At 37.8% G+C, this 21,373-nt stretch overlaps 2 protein-coding genes across 2 annotated transcripts; one reads left to right on the top strand and one right to left on the bottom strand.

The window, feature by feature from the left end:
* The first annotated feature begins 218 nt into the window (after positions 1–218).
* On the top strand, positions 219–2,243 carry LOC110229648. Its single transcript, XM_021030261.1, has 5 exons — positions 219–246; positions 360–802; positions 883–1,157; positions 1,246–1,330; positions 1,417–2,243. The coding sequence occupies exons 3-5, from the start codon at positions 979–981 to the stop codon at positions 2,074–2,076; spliced, it is 924 nt and encodes a 307-aa protein (XP_020885920.1). The 5' UTR covers positions 219–246; positions 360–802; positions 883–978; the 3' UTR covers positions 2,077–2,243.
* A 17,182-nt stretch (positions 2,244–19,425) lies between these two features.
* Positions 19,426–20,111, bottom strand: LOC9319571 (pathogenesis-related protein 1). The gene has a single exon (XM_002883458.2). The coding sequence runs from the start codon at positions 20,058–20,060 to the stop codon at positions 19,536–19,538; it is 525 nt and encodes a 174-aa protein (XP_002883504.1). The 5' UTR covers positions 20,061–20,111; the 3' UTR covers positions 19,426–19,535.
* Positions 20,112–21,373: the final 1,262 nt, after the last annotated feature.

Here is a 21,373-nt window from a genome sequence, read left to right as displayed (position 1 = left end):
AGATGGTAGAAAATCCATCAGGTTTACCTGCAACATCTGGACAGGTATATGGTTTGCTAATAGTCAAATGTAGTTTTCCATATGTGTACTCACATAAAGCTTAAGACGTGTATGGTATATTTGTTTCAGGGAGAAGAACATGGTGCCGGTCTTGAGAGTGAAGCAAATGTTGGGGAGCAACCAGAAATTTCTGAGGATAATGATAGAGATACATCTTATCAGGCTGAACACACCGAGGAACCCGGTGTAAGTGTACGTACATTTGTCTTTCTTATTTCCCGTGTATGTATAAGTAATGATTGTTTCAGACATCACAAAATAGAGGATATAGCTGATGAAGTTGATAACTACTGCCACAGGTTGATGCGGGAGATGTACCCAATGTAGTTGCAGAGAGTAAAGTGGATGACTCAGTACTTGAGGGCACCCTAGGGGATCCCCCTTCACCATTTGCAGTAGTTAAGAATGTAAGCTAACTATATTTTTAAATAAAATAGTGTAGGCTTGTTTAAATTTATAATCTTCTATTATGCAGGTGTTACAGGAGTTGGCAACGATAGCCTCCATGGATGTGGATGCAGCTAATGTAAAAGAGGTAAAAATCTCGTGTTTGGTTTAAAATTATACACAGTTATTAACATACGTACATAGGATTGTATGCGTACATTTAAATAATTCTGCACGTTAATTTGAAAAGGGAGTGTTGCAGCAGCAGGGGATTGTCGACGGGGTGGAAGAACAAGAGGATTCAAACCCAGGGTTAGATGAAGCAGACACGACAGTTGGTACACTGGAAAATATTGTGAGTATCTTCCCAGTAAATATTATCATTACATTTTGAAATTGTTTAATCATGCTGTTTACAATAATACTTCTTTACAGGATGAACCAAACAACGATGCTGCAGTCGAAGCAATAGCAGTTAAAATTCCTACGCCGGTTGTACCCAAAAAAGTGAAGAAGCAAATAATTGTTGAGATGGATGAAGCCCTTCCGGAAGGTTTTAAGGAAACAACAGTCCTCGTGGAGGATGTTCCTGGACGAGCTGAAGATTCAGAGGTGGTTATAGCGGCTGGAAATGTCCCTTACAACCCCTTGGAGAAGGTTGATGCTTCCAAATTAGAGCTCTTAACCAATGTCCTCCGCGGTCCGAATGTGTAAGTATCGTGCATTATCAAAATTATCCCTTAATTGATACATTGGTTTTCTATAACAACCAGTCATACTATAATATTGGATATACAGGAAGCACACTCTTTTCGGGTATCGCAAAGTGGACAACGAGTTTTTCTCCATGCTTATAGCACAAGGACAGTGGGTGGATAATATGGTAAGTTGAAATAGTACATTTGTGTACATTTTTTTAAATATGCCTGAATTGTACGTACACTGACTGCCTATGCTATTATCATTCAGGTCTTGGAAATGCTCGCAATCTTGATGTGGCACAAGAACGGTCAACAAATGATAGCAAACCGATGCGTTGTTTTGGACTCCTTCCTGCTTTATGAGCTTACTAAGCGTGCTGTCAGCTTCAGGAATTGTATAAATAAGCTTGGGTTCAAATGGGGCGACCGGCTATACGACATGGCCAATGGAATACACATACACCATGAACCTAGTCTTAGGTGGTTCAAGGATGTCGACGTGGTATATGCTCTGATGAACTGGAAAGGTGATCATTGGGTTGGGTTGGCAATCCACCTCAGAGCCCGGAATATAGTTGTCTATGACGCTCTCATAGAACACACGCGGGAGTCTGTTGCATGGTCAAAGATGCAGCCTGTCTGCGAGATGATGCCGTACCTAGTGAGAGCGATGTGCGCGGATGTATTGCCTGCGAAGTACTCAGTTGAACCTTTTGCCTATGAGAGAAATGTTATGGTCGCTCAAAACCCAAGTACAGGAGATTGCGGGCCTTACGCAATGAAGTTCTTGGAGTTGCTGGCGTTTGGTAACCCAATGTCAGACTTGGTGAATATTCAAGAAGCAGATATGGCCACCTACCGTCAGGTGTACGCAACAGAAATCTACGAGCACGGCAAGCGCGAGTGTGGTAATCGGCGTTTATTGTAATCATCCCTGGATGTTGAATTATTTTTATTTCCTAGTACTTATTTCCTTATTTCAACAACCTAATTAGAACAACGTAATTAATTATGGAGATCCTCAAAATATTTATGTAATCGTTATAACTATCTTCTCTAAACAATCTGCACATCGTACACTTATTCAAAAACCAACATGTGTACGTACATCTTATATAACGTACGTCTTTTACACAAAGTCGATTTTTCTCATAATAAGATATCTATTTCTTTACTTACATTGATTTGACAACCCTCCCCCACTGCATCATCACTTACGTAAGATTGCATTAACTACAACCATAACTTAACCAACTAACTTCATTGTTCTTTATTTAAGAGTAGGAATTGCATTGTTTTGAAACACCAAATTCCAAGAAATGTCTACACCAAATCTACCAGAAGATTTGCTAGCCAAGATAGCCAAAAAAATGGCTGAAAAATGTTGGTGGTACCTCGGACCTCTGTTAAGATCAGGGCGTGGTGGAAGAAACATTGTCTACAGGCCGGATGTCTTGAAAGATGCTAATATTTATAGAATGTGCAGTGATCCCGATGACTTCCATGCGGCAGGCCATGATCCGAATGACATCAACGCTGAAGGTCGATATAGACCCTTTTTCAAAAGGTGTCTAGAGGCTGGTAACCCGATTGCTATTTACCATGAAGGACTGCGTCTAGTTACCCATGAGTCTGACATTAAGGGCGCCATTGTACTTTTACAGCGGAATGTACCAAGGCATGCCGATGCAACCCTGGCCTGCGCTATTCTGTGCATATGCGACGGGAATGCTCACATGGGTGGTGTGTACCTACGCCTGTTCGCAAACAACCATTACGCTTTGGAATCAGAAGAAACACGTGACATATGTGAGGAACTCCTAGAAGAAATAAAAAATTATGGAATTAGGTTAAACAACACATACGGCGCAACCTTTTCGTACCCTGAGGAACGTGGTATTCAAACGCCTCCTTGCGCGATGCTGTGTTACATCAGATTTGGACCCTTCAAGAATGTGTGCAACGTATGTTACCTCTGGTGGTGTGCGAGAAGAATTAGTCAAATTCTCTAGGGATTTCTTACGTAATATTATCTGAATTTCTAAGTTTTTATGTTATAATATGTGGCCTTTGCAATTGTACTTTGCTTATCAGTAATGAATATCTTTTTATCTACATCCTTGCTTGTTTCTCATATACTACTCAATCTTATGAATGGTTACAAATAATTGTAATATTTTATATTAAATTGAGAAACAAGTTTCTTAATGTTAGATAATGGTGCCTTGTCTACACTGGCTTACGAATTATCAGTAAATACATATTGACCTGATTTAGCCATTGATAATGACCTCTATCTTTTCAAAAAAAAAAAAAAGAAACGCAAATTAATGTACATATATACGTACACATCCCTGTAATTAATGTACACTGTCTTTTGTCAGATAAAACGAAATTGCAAAAGAAAGAGATTTGGTTTTTAATGCGTTTCCCCCAGATTTAGCCATATACATGAACTCAATATTTTCCCCTAATTCGGCGACAGACATTAACTCAAACTTTTAGTCAGAGAACGTAATAAGGGTAGACATACGTACACGGGTATACGTTACTGTGTACACGATTTTAGTTGGTTTGAAACTAGAAATATGAGAAGCGACTTTTGAGATGGTAGTAAATGATGATGCAATGCTGATTGATTTGACCTGTAATAACCCATATCTACAAGTTTTGGAGTGGTTATTTAATGCATACTGTCAAGCTCTATTCATAGAATGACCTCTATCTTTTCGCACTAAATCTCCTTACTTTACGTACACGGTTTGCAATTAATGTACACTTGCATTTGTCAGATAAGAGGAACTTTAAAATAATGACACTTTATTAATGCGTTCCCCCCCCAAATGTAGCCATATACATGAACTCAATATTTAGGCCCTATATAAACGATATCACACACACTAATTTATTTGCTCACATTATTCTAAAACCTCCTTCTTTTATCAACTACAAGATTATTTCTAAACCTCCTTTGTTAACAACATGGCTTTCCCCGCAACCCCTCCAACCGAGATGTACCTTGCAATACAATTACCAAACCCGATTTCCGTCCTCATCAACTACCTGCCCGTATCCCAGACTCCCATCGAGACCCTCCGCCACTTGGTCGAAGCAAGTGACGTAAACGCAATAGTGATGGACGACTTCATCACATGGCCTCACTTCGTGCAGCCGGAGTCTCCCTTTAGGGCCTACTTCAGCCTCTTGCTGGAAAGGGGTGCGATCCCGGCTATATACCTCGAAGGTGTCCGCCATGCAAGCAGCTTCCTAACGGTGGCCCACGGCATTACACTACTCAACTCCGTCGCTCCATCTAACCCTCTCGCCTGCTTCGCGACCGGCTTATTCCTAACTTGTACTGGCAACCATGTCGACTTTCTTCCAGTCAGCGATATGTTCTGGGCGATGACACCCACATTAACGGCAGCTCACGCAGTGGGGGAGATGGTGATGTATCACATAAGCCAGCTTCACACCGAAGGTCCTCGGCTCTGGCAACGTTCATGGATGTATGTGCACACACCGGCATGTGTTGGCCTTTGCACGTACAGTTCCGGCTGCAGAGGGTGTTTCTTTTACTGGTACGCGAGGGAGATGTGTGTCTTCTATTAGATATGACTTTGATAATGACGGATGAGGCATACAATTTTCCGGCTCATGTGTATGCTTCGGGCTCTACTTTTTAGTTTATTGCTTCCGCATCTAATATATAGTTTGTCTTTCTTGAATGTATGTCCTTCTTCGGGCACTTAATTATGAATGAATGAAGTTTTTGTTGTTTGAGGACAACAATTATGATATATGTATGTTTTCGTGTACGAACACGGGTTTCGTACAATTTGCTGATTGAAGAACCAAAAAGCGAGTAAAACGTACATGGCAAATTAATTGTAATTGTAGACACTGTACGTATAAAATGTACGTACAATTACCCAATAGTTTATTATACAAATTCAAGTAATTAGAAAACGACAACAAGTTTATGTAGTTTTACAATACTTAATATAAATCTGGTCTTTAATAATAAGAAGACTGGGGAAAACAAATCCCCCTATCTAAAAAACGACCTGCTTGATCTCTTCCTCTTCCGGTGTGTCCGGATCGGCAAAGACCTTTGACACAGGACCATGACTCACAACCTTAGGATTAGCTCTGTCGGTTAAACGCCAGAAGACGAGTGCGACAACAACATTGCGCTGACCTAGACTCCGAAAGAAGGTTTGGAATTCCAACGCCTGTTCATTGTGTGCTTCGCATTCCAAAACTTCGTTGCTACATTAGATTAAAAGAAGAATCAAGTCAGCGTTTAGATTAAAAAGTGTAAGTGAATCAAATGTGAAAAGAACATTTACTATCTATCTTTGATCTTGAAAGGAAGCTTGAGACCGTAGAAGTCTCCGGTCAAGTGGCCAACCTCCAACAACGCTCCAATGACATCTACATCAAGGGCCAAAAAATAGAAACAAACTTCTAATTTCAAAAATGTGTAAATAAAACGTAACTTAAAAAACATCTCACCGACTAAAACTTTCTTATCAACTGTTTTCTCCAAAATGTAGTCGAATTGAGTGAAATCGTAAAACGATATTGGGTCCCTTCGTAAGGCGTTAGTAACAACGGTCCGATCCATAAACCATATGCCGTAGTCATGAGATGTTGCTCTCACTGGGTCAGCGACGTTACGGACCAAGAAAGTGGTCACAATTTTCCACTCATTTTCTTTGATTCGGTCTATGTAAAAAGGAGCAAGGCGACGATCAATGGTGGCCTCGATACGGGAACGGGATCCCTACAGAATATGATATATAACAGATTTATATAGAATTGAACCTAACGTATGATAAAAAAACATAAACACGGCACAGGGAAACTACCGAATTATCTGCCAAGATAAGGCCGAGTTCGAAGATGTTGGGCGCAACAAACTTCTTAAACACTCTCACGACAAATACACAAATTGTCCACCCAGTGATCTGAGGACACAATTCAGAGATGGTGTGATACCCGTCCATCACACGGTTAGCAAGAACAATCGAAAGACTTTGTGTTTGATTGATGTAACTGCCGAATGTGAAAGGGTTTTCGTTTGAAGGAACGTGGATAAAATTGAGGAGGAGATGTGGCTTAAATAAGGAAATTCCGTAACGGACGCGGTGGGTAGTGCGAAAGTGTTCCAACGGTTGAGATACAAATGTTTGTAACCGTTTGTAACCGTTTATTGCATGAAGATTATACGTACACAGACACAACAAACACGTACACTAACAAAAACGTACACTCAGAAAACGTACATAGTTATACGATGGCAAACATTAAACGTACGTACACCGTCACAACACTTTGGTACACACTGTCCACACATAAACGTACACTGTCTTCGCGGAGACATAAAGCTTATGAGGAGAACTAAATAGGATTTTTGTAAGTCTTCTTGTTATGACCTGCTTGTCTACATCGTGTGCACTGATTCGGAATAAGTCTTTTCTGTCTCTTTTTCTGAAATGACAACAACAATAAGTTAATAATCTACGTATCTTATATTCAAAACATAATGTTTGAAAAATCTGTACACGTTTGAATGATACCACTTACCCGGTTTTCACCTCTAGATGGAATCCTTTTGGTTGTTGGTCTTCCTGGTGGTCGTCTACAGTATGGAGGAATTAGTATCAAATCCGATATATGTTGTGGGATGACAACATCCTTCGGATCCGCGATAGGTAGAATCGGTTCTTGAAAAGAATCGGAAAACGTTTGAAGTCCATACCACCATCCTACAACAACCTTCGGATCTATTCCAAACTCGATTGCAGCTGCTAGACCGTGTTCACATGGGATTCTCAACTTTGTGTACCTAAGACACGTACACGTACACTCGTCCAGAACGACATGAAAATGCTCACCTGACTTGCTTGTAACTTGATAACTCCACGGTCCAGACATCTTAACCGCAAATTTCCCTGACGCAGGCAAATCTTGGAGAAAACGCTCATCAACCTCAGGCGTCACTAAAGACTTACACCTAGCCACTTTTTGCCTCCTCGCTGCGAACCATCGCATTAGGACCTCTCGAATGAACTCTATCATGTACACAATCGGATATGATTTGGCTCTTGTTAAGACATTATTCATAGACTCCGAATTGTTGCTAGACATGATATTGTAGCGTTCCCCTTTACAGTGAGCTCTTGTCCAATGCTCAAATCCAATTTCCTCTAAGTAATTTGCGCATGCAGCACTCTTAGCCCTTAACTGTTCGAAGTATTTTTCAAAATCTCTCACTCTGTAAGCTTTAGCAGCGCTGAAGAATAATCCAGATACACCATACTTACCATAATGGGTGGAGATATTTCGCTCAAGGTGTACTGCACATGCACCATGATGAGCTTTCGGATAAACCACACTGAGGCCTTTATATATTGAAGAATGTCTGTCCGATACAATCATTAAATCTTCACTGTCTGGAACAATGTCAGCTAATTTATCAAAGAACCACACCCATGAAGCGTCAGTCTCACCATCCACAACACCAAACGCTATTGGAAATATTTGGAAGTTCCCGTCTTGGGCACATGCAATGAGGAGACATCCCTTGTAACGTCCTACTAGCTGCGTTCCATCTACGATAATTACCTTCCTCATATACTTCAGACCTTTTATAGAAGCCCCGAGAGATACAAAAACATACTTAAAGCACTGCGTACCATCAGCTTCAGGTGTAGAGTGTAGGTGAGTTATCGTACCCGGATTAGCTAATTTAAGAAGATACAAATATGTAGGCAAAAACCTGTAACTTTTTATATCACCCCCCCTTACATTTTCCACTGCAACCTCTTTAGCTCTCCAAGCGGTAGAATATGAAATCCGAACATTGAGATCATTTAGGAGCAACTGTGGTAAATCGACAGCTCTCGGACCCCCTTGCGTAGAACTGTATCTGCTCTTCACTACCTCTCCGAGAAGCTTATAACTAGCATGTTTATTATAATTCTTACGAGTGTCGATGTCACACGTATGGGTGGTATCATACGATGTGATTTTGAAACATTCTGAATTCTTGACAACTTGAGCTGTCAAATGCCATGGACAAGTATCATCAACGTAGACCATCTCCAATCTTGTAGGACATGACCTACGTTGCTTGTAGCAAAAGCATTGTTTGATTGCGAGATAAGACATTGTTTGTTGTATGACTTTTCTGTTCTTAAAAACACTCCCGACATACAAAGTCTCACCTGTCGTACTCAGTTCGACTTGTGTCTCATCATCTCGTAAATTGGCTAAATCATCGAATACCGGAGCAGCATCATTATCGAGAATCTCCAACTCGCCACCATGTAATGTAGAAAAGTCATTATACACTTCGTAAGCCTCAGCTGCGGTAACTAACCGATTATCATTCAGTGTCCCACTTGCGGAAGCTCCAATACCACGGTCGATAGTGACTTTGTATATACCATTAATATTGGTATCCGTGTTACCTTCGCAGCCTGTATCTTGTACACACTCTGTGGTGTACGTACATTGGTACAAACCATGTTGACACGTACGTCTTGGAGTCACCGTTGGTGTACGGTCACCCGAATGAGAAATGTTATCTCCGCCAGGTGCAGTAACTAGCCGATTATCATTCAGTGTCCCACTTGGGGAATCTCCAATACCACGGTCGATAACATCGTCCCCAGAGACATCGTCTATACCATTAATATTGTTATCGGTGTTACCTTCGCAGCCTGTATCTTGTACACATTCTGTTGTGTACGTACATTGGTACAAACCATGTTGACACGTACGTCTTGGAGTCACCGTTGGTGTACGGTCAACCGAGTTATCTCCCCCACGTACACGATGACTTGTGTACGTACACTCTGCCAATAGACGACTGAATTCCCCTGGATGTTGAACCGTTTGTTGAGTGAGAATGACGTCCTCCTCAACATTCCCTATTCCATATTCTTCAATAATTAAATCGTTCCACTTGTTGTAATCGTAATCTTCGCCACTGCCTTCACTACCGTCTATAGTAGGATCGAGGGTACTTCCCCCCATAGATCCATCATCACCCTGATAATCATCATACCCAGCACCATCTTCGTTGTCCTCCTCCTCTTCTTCATCCTCATCTGTTTTATCGTCTTCAACATCGTCTTGCTCATCTACGGCCTCATTATTTCCATCTACATTTGAAGCCGCTACGATGGGATTTGGTGTCGTTGCACTCCCACACACACGGTAACTCTCACCATCGGTCCTAGGGACAGTATTCCCGAGTGCCTTGACGGTTGTAATGAAAGAGACAAACAAGGTGACACTAGGATCCCCACCATGAATCAAAAAGAATGTATCCAGGTTCATTTGATTGTCAATGTATACAGGAGGGCGTTTACTTTCTATCATCACTGACATCTTTCCCGGCATCCAGTAACTAATTATTGGATTGCATTCGGTGCACTTCAAACTGAAAACCTCGCATAATATACGTACAAATGCCGTGTACGTCATGTTTTGCCTAACACGTACACAACGACCAAACCAGCCTTCCCATGGTTCAAATTTCCATTCTTCTTCTTTGCATTTCCACTCACCCACCATAGTAAATACGGGAATATCCATTACCAACCTGCATCATAAATTCAGCAGAACCTCATTAAATGCAAATGAAAGCATGATTATATCTACAAAAAACAAAAAGAATTCCCAACTACACACTTATAAACATAAATCTATCCTCATTTAGCAATTTCAACTAAAAAAAGTGGAAATAAAAATATTCTGGGTTTTTATATAAAAACAATGTTGATCTTAGCACACAATCAAGACCCTAGTGTGTTAAAACAAAAAACTTCTTAACCAATTTCATTACTTACACGTTCAATGCTTGTCTTGGCTCCAAACTTTGTAAATCAAGAAGATCAAACCGATGCAGAATCACATTCGTTCAGAAAAATTTGTTTGTTTGATGGATCATGTTTGTCTCTTACAACTATTCACACATATAAACTAATATTAGAAAAAGTAATGATGACTTTTGCATTAATTGTGACATGAGTCATGTCTAAACTTTTTGGTCATTAAATACTGATGTCTCATTGTGTTTTAATGTTATTAATCCCAACTTGTCACTGTACTCCCGCACGAATCAATTAAGAACGAAATATATTGCTTAACCAGAACAGTGTACGTAACTGAACCGCTTCACTGAACCGTACAGTGAACAGTACATCGGTAGGGGTAAAATGGTCAGATTTTGGCTAAATTGTCAAAACTTGAAAGCCCATTTTCACTTTGCCAAAACTTGAAATTAAAACTTGGTCAACTGCCATAACATGAAATTTACCCTCATTTTAATCTATACTAATAAAAGGGACAATTTGAGCCCGTGTCCACATCAGCATTCTAAAGTCTTTTCCTGTAGTGCCACGTCAGCCATTCCACTCTTAAAATGTAGCTCTCGAAACGACTTCATTCGGGAATCTACATTCATCGCTCCCCTCTTATATCCTAAACGTATCATCTCCCATAAGGCCACGATCCCATCAGTTTCAACTTCTTTTTTCAAGCTCAGAAATGGATCGTCGTAAGGATCGAACTTTGAGTTTGAATAAGGGGAAGAAGAGGTAGAGGAGGTCGTGCAATAAGAAAAACACCATTTTTTCATTGAAACATCTCTTACCTCGGTGGAAAACGTCTCTTCGACTTCAAAATGGCTCGATGTTATTGGCAAGGCAAGTATCAGCGTGACTACGTCTCAACAATTGTCTTAAGTTTGCGAGGAGGAATATATTTCTTTCTGAAGTTTTGGATAACATAAGAGTAAATCTGTTTCATAAATCTATGGCTATCAACTGGCGCTTGCGTTAGGAACTATGAAACTCGCTGGTCGTATCTAACCGTTTTTCTTTCTCTTTTTGGGTTTAACTTCGCCTCCCTCCGGCTTTGAACATGTTCGTGAGTTTTTTGATGGGAAGAGTGAGATCTTTATTACTTCATTACGACGACATTCTCTCTCGATCGTCTCATTTTCCTCTGTCAAGCATATTTTACGGTACTTAATTATTATTTTGAATGTAATATGATTATGTGTAAGTTTTGCAAGTGCAACAAGCTACAGAAGATATATATGGCTTATTACTTTGTAATGGCGATTGAATTGATTTAGTAATCCCATCCCAATTTAAGATACATATATGATGATTAGTATGATTTATTCTCAAACTCACATTCTAACTTCAGATTTTTACGTGTTTTCTTCCTAGATTTCATTACATCATTTCATCCAGCTTCGTCCTGGACTTGGTGAGTTATTACACTTATGTTATTTGTAGTAATAAAGCAAAGGAGTTTAAAATTAAAAACAAAATAAGAAGCGAATGAGTTATGTACTATTTTTAAGAGTTTAGATTGTGGAAAGGTTTATTGTATCTTCTTCATGGAGCTCTTCTTTTGACTTAGCTTTTACCCTGTAAAAAGAAAACTTAATTCTCCTCTTTGCCTATTTTTACAATTAGTATTCTCTTACTGGTGGTGTTTAGACATAGGAGTTATTGATCACAGTTTTGGTGCCTAAAACATTTTCTACATTTTGTGCCTTCACAACATTTCCTCCGCCACCACTATTTGTAGATTGTCAATCACACTTCTCTGGGGTAAAATTTTGTTCATTTTCATTCGAACTCTTTGGATATGAGATGTTAGTTATATAAATTCCTACGTTTTCTTCCATATGTGTCACTTCATTTAGAAATTAAATAGAAACTAAATCCATGTGTCTTTGAACTTAATTGACAGTGGCTTTTGGGTTTAGAGAAATGAACATTGTTACCTAATATTCTTGCAGTTGTAGTGTTTATGAATGATGAAATATTTTCCCTAGGTTTTCAGATAGTTTGCTGGTCATTTAAGCTTTCAAATCATGTTTCACGTCAAAAATGATATGAAACTCTTTCTAAAGCAATCCCACTAATATTAACAGAGTCAGTGGAACATAAAGAAGCGGTTTTGTGCTGCAACAGGGGAAGAGAAAGCGACGTAGATGTGTGAAGGTAAGGAAAGATCAGGACCCTGCAAATAAAAAATATTGTGCTCCACCCCGGTGAACTCACGAGAATCCGACGTGCCGAGAGCGATTTTTTGCAAAAAGATGAGGGGGAAACTCAGTAAGATGTCGTAGAGACGACTGAATCTTAATATACCTCAGAAAAATATATTTTAGGTAGAATCCAATCCTTATAGTAGGCTAACCTGTTTCGAACCAGGTGTTCAACGAAAGAATAACTGGGTTTTAGGTAGGCCTCGGCATTCGGATACCCGTTCGGGTTCGGTTCTTTTTTTTCGGGTATCGGGTTTATTCGAGTAGGGGGTATTGCTTTGTTAGTGTAATTTTCATGTGTTAAATTTAAACAATGTACTCTTTGGTGATAGGATAAAATATGGTCGGTTCGGGTCGGTTCGGGTCGGTTCGGTCATTTTAATAAAAAAGAAGCAAGAGCTCTGTCAGCTTACACTCCCGTTTTTCCGTTTTGTTTTTAGTTCTGCAATCATAAATTATAGTGTAGATAAGCGGTTCCCTCTTTCTCGGTCACTTACGAATTGTTTCTTTCATTTGTATGACTCTTGGTGATCCTTCTTGGAGATATTTTTGTGGCTGCAAAAAAGATCTGCAAATAAGGTCCGCATCAAAGGTATTGTAGAGGAAAATTAACCATAAGGATGTTTTTTTAAAATATCAAAAATCATAAGGGGTTTCAACGATAGAGAAAATAACAGATGATTAATTTCAGAAAATGTTTATCTCCTTATGCAAAAAACTCAACACTGTGTTGTATTCTGAGGGGTTTTACTATCATATGTCATATGTGCTATGTGGTCAGGTCATTAACGTATTTTTTAGGAAATTTTTTTTTTGTAAATTGTTACGAACTGAGTTATATATTATGTTTGGTTGGTTACTGAACTTGCAAATTTTGCTATATATATATATATGGTTTACGTTTAGTCTTCACAAAAAAATCCAGGACTGAAACAAAAATATCTTAGAAATTGAAAATAGATGTCTCATTTTTAGTGTAGGATTTGCTTTAGCAAGTCCTGTTTGGTTGGACTTAAACAAAGTGAATTCATTCTTAAGCAAAAGAGAAGTCAACTGTTAATCTGTTATGCTAAAATTACGGAAGAGCAACATGAACGCTTAGCCTTAGCTTAACAAACGTGGGGTCCTCAACATATTAGAATTCTCAACATTGTTGGTTAGATAATTGGCACCACATGCTTTGTTACTAGTGATTCTAAAGTTCCAATTCATACTACGTACCATAAGCATGCTATTTTCTCCCAATTATATACATAGTAGTTCTCTCAGTTTCTAGCGCTTATGTTACACAAGGCTATTGTTAAAAATTATTAGCTATATTGCTGATTTTAAATCCCTAATCAAAGAATTGTGTAGTCAAGAAAATGTTTTCAAACAATAGTCCACAAGTTAACAGTTCCTCTGTTTTGAAGTAACAGATAATCTCGAGAAATCAGACATTAAGTTTTAATATAAATAACAATAACAATAACAAAAAGGTTATAAATAATTTTAATGAAATCATATATGTTTTCTTTATTAAAATGTTGAATACAACATCACATGAGTTTACACAATGTATTATAAAAAAATTAAGAAAAATGTTTGGTTATAAACTTTATAATAATATCAAATTTTAAATATACCCGGGCGTAGCCCGAGTTCGCCCCTAGTCTATACTGATAAAAATGACAATTTGAGCCCTCTCAAAGTGTCCACATCAGCTTCTCAAACTTCTCTCTTAGATTGCCACATCAACACACTTATGCTTCTTATTTGCGTTAAACAATAATCAGAAATTCTAAACCATAAATTTAGTTACTTAATGAATGATATAATTGGACAATTATAAAACGCTTTCAACTACCGTGACAATCCCTTAGACTTCTTTGATTTCCTCAATACGGTGTTCCTCTAACCTCTCCAATATATTTATCAAATGCGAACGATCAGATTCATCACTCTTTCGTGTCACAGGAAGTGGAAGAGAAGATGCAACGGGAGTTTCACTTCACGATTGAGATTCGACAGGTAAAGCCATCTATTTATTATTTTGATTTTTACTCCTTTTTTGGGGTTTCCATCCCTCGATTAAAGTGATAATGAATTACCAAAATCATCGTCGGAAATTCATTTCTTCATGTTTGTTATTCTTTAGGAATTTGAATCGAAGATTAAATGGGAAAAAAACTTGAAGAAGTTAGACCCATTTGCTCTTTTATTGTAACAGATAAAATATTGGAAAATAAGATTTGTGTCAAAAAGTGAAAAAACCAAAATCTAGAAGGAAATGTCAGAGACATCATCAATCGTCATAAGTTACCAAATTTGGAAAAATATCTCATTCTCTCTACAAACTAACACACACTTCTCTTTTTTTTTTTTTTTCCTACACTCTTTTTTTATCTTTTCTTCTCAGCTTTCATAACAAATTTCAAAAGCCACATATTATAACTCCTAAGAAAGCGCTCCTAGGAGAAAGAGATCTCAGACAACTCTCATACATATCATTCCATGTTTCAAAACCCTTCTAATGAGCTTTGATCGTGCGGCTAGACACACCATGTAGCAATTTCACAAATCCGAGAAAGCTAAGCTTTCCATCGGTATGCCTAAGCCAATCGTGAAGCACTGCGTGAACCGGTACAGAAGGACCAAGACCAAGTTCCTGAAATATATTTTAACCAACGAGTTGATTTGGGCATTTTCAAAGACTTGAAACAGACTTTTGTATAAAGATAGGGTTAGATAAAAAGAGACGAACCGAAGCGAGTTCATCGATCATGATGGGTCGGTTTCCTTCCTTTTCGAAAAGCTCATAAGCTCATAAGCACCAAGTTTATAGGCAAAACTTTTCCTTGCAGAGATAGAGCTCGTTTCACCTTCTTGCGCCTTTAATTTATCCAAAGAGATTCTCGGGTTCATATATGGTGCTATGTCACTTGTGATAGAAATGATCCCCACAACATTTGGTCTTGACAGCAAACTCCCCGGTCCAGCTCTCTCCATTGACACAACGTTGAGCAACATTCTACGCAAAGGCAGCATTCTGATCATCTACAATAACATGAAGTACCCATAAAGCTTTTTTGACATAGCATTCCTGGAACAATCATGTAACACGCACTCTGAATTCAGGAATATGGTGGTGCATGCGGAGAGGTTTATAAGAATTGATTTGGCCACCTATGTCACCAAAGTGCACTTATGTTTTCGGTCAACTGTCCTGAGAGAACTCCAGAGTTAAGCGTGCTTATGTTGGAGTAGTTTCAGGATGGGTGACCTTCCGGGAAATGATTGTCGGAACTGTGTGAGTGGGGACAAAACACGGGGAAAGATCACGTGGTGATTTGTAGGGTCGGTAAACAAGTCTTTAAAGCCTCTCGGACGTAGCGAATTGACCGTCGGACAAGAGTGGGGCCCACGGACCTGAGATTGGACGTGGGTGCTCACTGGCAGGGACGGTTGGGGCGTTACAAGTGGTATCAGAGCCGAACCCAGATGAGTGTGGAGTCAAGAGAGCTCACACCATTGGGGGTGACGGTCTTGGTGCGCAACGAGGACGTTGCGATCAGTTAGTGGGGGTGAATTGTAACACTCCGAATTCAGGAATATGGTGGTGCATGCGGAGAGGTTTATAAGAATTGATTTGGCCACCTATGTCACCAAAGTGCACTTATCTTTCCGGTCAACTGTCCTGAGAGAACTTCATAGTTAAGCGTGCTTATGCTGGAGTAGTTTCAGGATAGATGACCTTTCGGAAAATGATTGTCGGAACCGTGTAAGTGAGGACAAAACACGGGGAAAGATCACGTGGTGATTTGTAGGGTCGGTAAACAAGTCTTTCAACCCTCCCGAACGTAGCGAATCGACCGTCGGACAAGGATGAGGCCCACAGGCCTGAGATTGGACGTGGGTGCTCACTGGTAGGGATGGTCGGAGCGTTACAAATCATGTCATCGAATTGTAATATGAGAACAATGCAAAACGTCTATACATGAAATCACATCACTGGCTCATTAACGAACAAATGGTTAATCAAATAGAATGAAATCCAGAATCATAGCAATTGAGTACAATTCCAAAAAAAAAAAGCCTCAGAAATTTCTAAAATCAAAAATGTAGGAGGAAGCCATAGACTAACTCACCAAAAGATAATTCGGGTATTTAGATCTAAGACATGAACAATGTCTTGTATGGATCTCAAGAAGCATTTGGATAATTATTTGGGTCATTTAATTTGCATATAAAAATTCAATTACTCTGAAATCCTCTTACCGTAAGAGGGCATGAAGGGGAACATACATAACATATAGTTGATTACAATTTCTTAAGTTCCCAGCAGCTTTTTAAACTCCTTTCTCTAGTCGTAATTTATGAATTCTCTCCTTTTTTGTGTGCCTGGAACTTGAAACAAAACCACACGTGACTGTAAGACACTGACTTTGGTTAAAGCTGGCATGTTCGAAAAAGTCTAAGGTGCATCCCCAGGCTCAGCAAAGTTACTCACAAGCTGAGCCATACCTAAAATGAATACACGAAACAAATTCAAAGCTCGTGAGAATAAACTTAAAAAACAATCAGATATAAATGTGGGCATTTTCTCTTCTCCGATGGTGGTTTGTACTCCAATGGCGGCCGTGGTTCAAAGAGCTTCAAGAGATTATTTTTGGATAAGCCAGTAGGGTGGCTTTGAACCATCTGCAAAATAGAAAGATATATCAACACTAAAGCAACAAGAAATCTTCCCTAAACAAGCCTTACATCAATCAAACTGATTCTAAACTCTTAAAAAGGCTCAAGATCAATACACAAGACCTTGTGTACAGTCAATCATAAGGCCTAGAATCTGAATCTCGATAATAAATTCAATCAAAAACTGAATACCGAGTGTTAAAATGCAATTGAATATAGAATCGAAGAGCACCAAACGAGTTGAGTATTCAAATTGACGAAGTAGAATCATTAGCTAGACCTAATAGACAGCGAAACTAAAATCTAGACAGAGGGAGAAAATAAACAAGAGTAATCACGAATCATCGAATTTGAGATAAGAGACGAACCAGCTTAAGGTGGAGAACAATGGCTCTGTTCTGAGTAACGACGGCGATTGGCGACAAGTGATCTCGGAGCTCAGCTATGGTGGATTGAGAAATGAATCAATGGCTAGAAAGCCACTATCTGAGAAAAAAAATGCTGGAATGCCACCTCCTAATTTCTAATTTCATTTAACATTTTTTTCTAAATCAAAAGCTAAGGAAATGTCCAAAAACCCTTTCAAAAGATCAATAATTACAAATCCTACCTCAAATTTACTATCTCTACAACCATGTATACCCTCAAAATCACCACAACCAAATACATGGTTGTTTTGAGGTATACATGGTTGTGGTGATTTTGATTGGTTGTAAAATCACCACAACCATGTATACCCTCAAAATCACCACAACCATGTATACTTCTCTGCGCACAACCACCGCTGCTTCTCGTCTCCTCCGCTCCTCCTCTTCTTCCAGATCATGTTACCTGCCTTTGCCAATCGTTTGTTTCCAAAATCAACAAAAAAAAAAAATGGCGAGACTTTTCGTCTCTTTCCCTATGCAACCCACACAAATAAGCTTCTCTGCGTCTTCTTCCCAGCCACTATTCTCTCCGCTGGTGAAAAATTTCCCCGATGGTGTAGCCGGGGGATTATGTCTTAGACGGAGAATCAGAGACTGTTCTGTGGTGACCCGAGTAAAGCTTAGTACGAGCAGCTACTTGCTCACGTTCGCAAATTCCTGCTACTCTTGTCGCCGCCACTGTCTGCACTTCAATCAAAATCGCTGATAAACTCGACGAAGATTTACTTGAGGACGTAAGATCACCGTTTCCAAAAACAATTCCTTCAATCTTTGTCATATCTAATTCAGATTCGAATTTCTTCTAGCTATTTAGTGGAAGTGTTAAACTTGCTTTAGGTCTAGTTTGGTTTAGTGCTAGTTATAGGATTTGAGGTACATAGAAGGTAATTTTAATTTCTAGAACAAGAAACGTTCGAATAATTTGGGGAAAACAGTGAAAAATGAATTATTAGCACTAACTTTTGAATTTGGGTTGACTTGGTTCAAGTTTAGTTAAAGTTGTTGAATTGACGGCATCCTTAGAAAGTAAGAGATAATCACATCCTCTTAGAGTCCATTTTGCATTCTAGTATAATTGGTTAGCATCTTTTACACTTGTTTGTTTCGTTTGTTTGCTATAAGCTTTGTTTGTTTCTTTTGTTTAAGTGATGTAAATGCTTTAAACTTGATTAAGGATATCGAAGAAAAATAATCTAGGGAAATGATTCGTAGGTTCTGATTTATTTAGTAAGTATAAAACTTTTTAGCGTGAATCTGTTGGTTATGAAGTTTAGATTTCCGACATGAGGAAGTAGATTACCTTGTATGCATTAGCTACATCTCCACAATTGACGTATAAATAAAGCAGAGATTTCTGAGCATATATCAACGAACCAAACCCACTTCTTATAACAACAGAATGAATCGTCATCGTCGTCGGAGCGGTGGTGGTTGTTGTTGATATCCATGGCGGAAGATTGAGGAACTAAGAAAGAATCTCCCAGTTTCATCAATGGCGGAGGAGAGAGAAGAACAAACAGATTGCAAGGATGAGACGCCGAAGACGACGGCCGGCGAGATCGGTGGGCAAACCGCTCCGGTGTGGGAGGAGAAAATCGGAGGTCTCGTGAGGATGCGAGAAAATTGTTTTTATTTTTTTGTTTTTCTTTTAGTTTTAATTTCTCAAAATTAATTAAATCAAAAATATTCAGTAAGGGCAAAATAGAAATAACACATACTATGATGGCATACATACTCTAAAATGGCAGGTGTGATTCATTTTTCTGGTTTAGTGGCATTCTAGCCTCTGGCTCTTGAGAAATTGCAGAGACAAATCAAAATTAACAAAATCCAAATAAATCTCAAACCGGATTCCGGTTATTAAAAAATCCGAAAAGATCACAAAATGTGGAAACGGTGTCGTTTCGATATTTTTCAAATGTTCTTGTGAGTTGTGATTATAGTTGTCACACTGGCTTAGCTTAACTATACAATTGGTCAATAGGGAGTACGTAAATTTATTACGTATATGATTGCTTTTATTTTATTTTATTGATTTGCAATGTAATTGTTTATACTAGGTCAAATGTTATCATGTAACCAGGCATTATTAATCATAATAACTATAAAATTTTCATTGATTAGTTTATTCTTTGTTTAATTAATATCATAAAAGCACATAGCTCAATATATGCTTTAGATTCATTATAGTAAACATCAATAGGGACGTTCACCAGGGATATTTCCCGGAGGATCGTAGCTACATATGATCCATACGTTCGCATCATTCTGACATCTCACCGAACCGCAACCGAGCCGGACCGAATTGCGCCAAACGATCTGAGTATAGTCATGGCACGCAAAATCACACTTATTGAGTTTATAATTGTAATTTGGTTTCTCCTCCATCCAATATCCAACCGCGACGGGTCCGCTCAGGTTGGAGTCCGGATATCTCCCGAGAATAATATTCTCACCATAAGGTCCCGAGGAATGCGTTAGAGCACAATCTCCGATACGTTTGTTAGCAAAGCTCTGTGCATAGGCTGCAAGAGTATCGTTCCACACCATTGGACCCACCCCATCTTCTGCTCGGGCTTTGTTATGAGCCGCAAGAGTTTGTTGCGGGTTGATATCGGCTCCTGGATGTCCCTTTGGAGGTTGAGCTAGGGTGACTCGAGCCACGACCGACAATAATGTGACGACGATGATGATATAGCCATAAATTGACTTGTTCTTCATTTTTGTTTTCTACGAGAGTTTTTTTTAATTTTTTTGGCTAATGTGTTATATATAAAAGTTGTATAGATTTAATTAGTAAAGATATTCATTAATTTGGAAACTGTTGACTATTAATTAGTAGAGAGATTATCATTAACTGTTTAACTCTTTGACCCTCAAAATGAAAAGAAAAAACATTAATTGTGTTACTCTGATTTATTAAGAAAATTTATTAACTTAGCAATCTATATATATAATGGGAGAGTTTTTCTCCTCTTAGGGTGTCCACATCATCACCAAATTAATATTATGGATCCCACTAATAATTATTTCAAAATATTTAATTTTATGGTTAATTACATCTCATTATCAAAGAAGTAATCATCAATTAATGCACAATTTTAAATAAAGGTTACTTGAATAATAATAACACAAGTGTAACATATATACATATAAAAAACTTAAAATTAATTTTTTGTCAATATATAACTTAAAATGAACATAATCCCTAAATATTTAATTAAGAAATAAAAAAATAATTATGAAAATTTCATAGAAATACTAATGCTATTTAAAATGGACAAAAGGATTCTTAATGAAATTTATTATACAATTACAAACAAATAATAACTTATTAAAAATTAAAAAAAAACGTTTAATAAGAAAACGTCAAATATAATTTAGGATGAACAAAAGAATTCAATTGAAATGGAAGACTATAAGAGTTTTTTGTTTTTAATAATAAGAAGATATTCATATTTCATTGAAACATTAACTTTAAGAGATAATAATGAAGTGGAAGAAATTTATTTAAAATAATATTATTTTTATATTTAAAAAATAAATGGTTAAATGTTATAGTAAATGTATGATTGTATAAGTTTTTTAAGATATAAGAAATAATTCATATTTAAAATTGAAAATTATATTTCAAGAGAGTAATAGTATAAATTCACATTGACGAAAAAATAGAAAGATTAATTGTATCTTAATATTAAATTATATTAAAATATAAGAATTAAAATAATATAATTATATCTATATTATTGTTTGCTTTCTAAATAAAAAGGTGAAGTTGCTTAAATATAGGTAATTAAGAATCTAAATAAATACTGTTGAAGAAATTTTAACAAATATATATCTTTCGTAAAATTATATTACGTTAAAGCGTGGAAACCATATAATTAATAAAAGAAAAATAAACTAAGAAGATGAAAATGAGGAAATAGTTTTGAATTAAGAATCAATTTAAAGTTTTATTATATGTAAGTGAGCATAGAAGATAAAAGAATAGTAGATGTTGGGTAGCGAACAAGTGCATTATAGAAGATGAC

The sequence above is a fragment of the Arabidopsis lyrata genome, assembly GCF_000004255.2.
Source record: "Arabidopsis lyrata subsp. lyrata unplaced genomic scaffold ARALYscaffold_3, whole genome shotgun sequence".
Lineage (NCBI taxonomy): Eukaryota > Viridiplantae > Streptophyta > Magnoliopsida > Brassicales > Brassicaceae > Arabidopsis > Arabidopsis lyrata.
The sequence above is the reverse complement of the archived record's forward strand: the minus strand, read 5'-3'. Positions and strand labels throughout refer to the sequence as shown.

Excerpts from the sequence above, each read along its gene's own strand:
- LOC110229648 (XM_021030261.1), top strand. The coding sequence starts at position 979 with ATGGATGAAGCCCTTCCGGAAGGTTTTAAGGAAACAACAGTCCTCGTG. Across the intron at positions 1,158-1,245 it reads GTCCTCCGCGGTCCGAATGT|GAAGCACACTCTTTTCGGGT; the intron begins GTAAGTATCGTG and ends TTGGATATACAG. Across the intron at positions 1,331-1,416 it reads GACAGTGGGTGGATAATATG|GTCTTGGAAATGCTCGCAAT; the intron begins GTAAGTTGAAAT and ends ATTATCATTCAG.
- LOC9319571 (XM_002883458.2), bottom strand. The coding sequence starts at position 20,060 with ATGAAGAACAAGTCAATTTATGGCTATATCATCATCGTCGTCACATTA.